Raw genomic sequence first — 3,165 nt, 5'->3', positions numbered from 1 at the left:
TGTGTGTGTGTGTGTGTGTGTGTGTGTGTGTGTGTGTGTGTGTGTGTGTGTGTGTGTGTTTGATGGTGACACGGGTCACATCCACCTCTTTCCTCTCTTCACCCCTATCTGCACCCAACAATCAGCCAGCATCAAGTTTCCTGTTTAAACTGCGAGTTTGGAGGAAATAGACTGAGTGGAAATCAGAACTAGAGTTTGTAGGTGCTGGTATCAGGCTTCTATATAGCTGTGAGCCACTTGTAAATATTCTGTAAATAGCAAATTAAACCAGTGATCATACACTGTAAATAAGAGCACTTAGTGTCAGGTTAGCGGGAGTGAGAAGTCCTATTTGCTGAACACGTTTTTCTCATATTCTTGGTCACAGAAATCTCAATATTTGGCGTTTTCCTTTCTGGTAGGGCAAATGGGGAGACATTAGTATTCTGTTCATGATTTTGGGAACGGCTCATCTCTGCAGCAAATAATCTGTTGCTCAAAACTCCTGGGAGCAGGAAAAGTAGGGAATCTGTGTTTAGGTAAACCCTATGCTTTAGTGATGTGTCGGTCGCGAACGAAATGGCTCTTAGAGCCGGGGCGGTAGTTACACTCAGTAGCTCAGGAACAGAGCGGGAGGGAGAGAGAGAGAAAGAGAGCCAGGGACGACAACATCACATTAGAAAGGTTTTTTTTATTATTTGAATATATATGAGTGATTGTGTATAAATACACAAACAATACAAATATGCTTTCAATTGTGTAATTTAAGTGATCCAGGTCTCTGTTTTGAAGTTCAGTTCATGCTAGAAATGTGTTTTGGAGTTTGTATGTGTTTTGTCTCTAAGGGCCACCGCATATATTTATATATAAACATATATAAATAAAACCACTTTTGTTTTTTACATTAGTAATTCCTTTTGTGCATAATTTTATATTATTGTTAATAATAAATTAAAGCAACAAAATAACCTGAAGAGCTGGTTCGGAGCCGAAAGAGCCGGTTCTCTAAAAATAGCCGGAAATCCCATCACTACTATACTTGCACATTACATAACTGAGTTGCTGCCATTAAAAAATAAAGTAAATTGCCATCGTGTTTTCCAGTATTCAGGTATTTTTTGTGTTTCTGTTCATTTTGGGTCTTACTTTGCCACTCTGGTCTCCACTCCTGCATATCTCACAACCCTCATCAGGCCGGATCGAGTACCGAGGAAAGCCGTCTCAACCCCTGGCTCCACCCTGCATACAAACAACAGTAACACAAGATTAAAAGGGAAATCAGCTCTTTATCAGGAGCAAAAATCGGACAAACGTCACACGTTCCAAGAAAAGCCCCAAAAGTTTTTACAAGTAAAACACCTCAATTGATCTTCCAGATATTTTTGGTTTTATCTGTTTAGGTTTTAGGACATCTCATAACCAATAAAACGTCAGGGCATGTCATGTCTCCTGCCTGACCTGTCGTTCAGCATCAGGGTGTTCCAGTAGGCCTCAAGCGGAGCTGTGACCACGGCGTCGAACAGCGTCTGCGACAGCAGCACCTCGTCACCTGGTTAATGGGAAAGCTTCAGTTGAATGAAAGCAGATTCAAGGTCAACCTGGACCAGAGCTTCTAACTGAACACAGAAAAGAGGAACAAACTAAAGCTTGAGTGTCAAAAACCTACATTCGAGGTCAGGCTCCTTCCCCAGCAGGTAGCGAATGGCGGCCTGCAGCTGTGAGTACTTTCGGTGAGCAGGGTCGATGTCCGTCTCACAGTAAGTCCTGAGGAAACCAGATCTATTAAACCACGTTCACAGAACCTCTGTATTCTGCAGGACGTTTGACAGGGTTTCAGGCCAATAACATTAATATATTTGTAGGCTGTCGGATCAGTGTCAGTGTCAGAACAGATAAATGAAATGGCTGAAAACGTTTGTCTTAAATCATCATCAAGGACGGTTTTTACCACTCAGAGGCGATGGTGAGATCTGGTGAGGTCAGATCATGCAGCCCTGAGAAGGAAGGCAGAAAAAGTTTAGTCGGTTCAAATGAAAACACAGAAGTTTACTTCACGTTAGTTTAAGAAATGTGTTGCAGAGCATGTAGTTAACAGGCTCCACACAGCACACGGTTTCAAGTCTGTGCTGAGGGCAGTTGTGGGAAACCTCACCTTCTTCCACAGATACATTTCCCATAAACATGAGCTTCCCGTGACCTTTGGTCAGTGCCATGCCGAAGCTGCGGAGACAGGTGGGGAGACGGTGACACTAATTTGATTTCTGCACCGTACAGTGTGTCCTGCTGCCCTCTAGAGGCCTCCTGGATGAAGCTCAAACATTACAGGACATATTTTCTGTACTAATATACAATAAAAAACTTTTTGATCCATCCCTCTGTATTATTGATTATCTCTTCTTTTCTTTAAAGACCATAAGCACATACTACAGGCTTGTGAGATGAATTTCTGCTGCTATCTTCTACAGGGGGTCCGACTTTGACCATTCCTTCGTAAAAGCTGGAGTTGTGCGCCCTTCATTAATGTTCCAGTAGAATAAAATCCAAAATTAAGCAGCAGGGATTAACATTCAACATGTGACGACCTAAATTTGATGTTGTGTAAATTATGTGATATATTATAAGTTTTCCTTCTTTTACCCTGACTAAACATTAAGTCAGGATGCATGAACAGCGTACAGCTAGACCCTACATGCTTTCACAGCTGACTGACAAGTTTGACTGAAAATTCAGCGAGTGATGATGTCACTGTGCTACGCGTGAACAACCGGAAGAACAAACTGTCAGACAGGGCACGAGAGGACTGATGGACAAAGCACAAAGCACTGCGCGTTTACCTGAAAGGCGTGTTGTCAATGTTGGTGTAGAAATATTCGTTGGTGAGGTACATCGGCCTTTTCTGTGGCACAAAGAATCATTTTATCAGTGATGCTGCAGTTTATCGGCACATTTAATAAGCAAACTCTACGATCGACTGACTGAGACATCAGTATTACCCCTTTATCCACCGACGCTCTGATGTTCAGGCTGAGAGTGCCCGTCTCTCCTTTCACCATGGCCGTCCTCAGCTGAAAGTAGAGAAAGAATAAACTCTGAGATATATTTTAAATGTTTTTCTGCCTAAAGAAAAAAAAGACACTGATGCTACTGAACCACTTTAGAAATTCTCTCATGCAGAGAGAAATCAGG

General features: G+C 42.2%; 1 protein-coding gene across 3 annotated transcripts in view; it reads right to left on the bottom strand.

The window, feature by feature from the left end:
• Positions 1–3,165, bottom strand: part of LOC102198662 (voltage-dependent calcium channel subunit alpha-2/delta-4-like) — a 77,067-nt gene that overhangs the window by 45,332 nt on the left and 28,570 nt on the right. For all 3 annotated transcript variants that reach the window (XM_005748763.1, XM_005748765.1, XM_005748764.1), the window contains 7 exons: positions 2,973–3,044; positions 2,814–2,875; positions 2,132–2,199; positions 1,928–1,973; positions 1,646–1,743; positions 1,438–1,528; positions 1,126–1,218 (listed from right to left, as the gene is read on the bottom strand). In XM_005748763.1, the coding sequence (XP_005748820.1) occupies positions 1,126–1,218; positions 1,438–1,528; positions 1,646–1,743; positions 1,928–1,973; positions 2,132–2,199; positions 2,814–2,875; positions 2,973–3,044 (530 nt within the window). The remainder of the gene's footprint in view (positions 1–1,125; positions 1,219–1,437; positions 1,529–1,645; positions 1,744–1,927; positions 1,974–2,131; positions 2,200–2,813; positions 2,876–2,972; positions 3,045–3,165) is intronic.

The sequence above is a fragment of the Pundamilia nyererei genome, unplaced genomic scaffold, assembly GCF_000239375.1.
Source record: "Pundamilia nyererei isolate P.nyererei 1_Seehausen unplaced genomic scaffold, PunNye1.0 scaffold00229, whole genome shotgun sequence".
NCBI lineage: Eukaryota > Metazoa > Chordata > Actinopteri > Cichliformes > Cichlidae > Pundamilia > Pundamilia nyererei.
The sequence above is the reverse complement of the archived record's forward strand: the minus strand, read 5'-3'. Positions and strand labels throughout refer to the sequence as shown.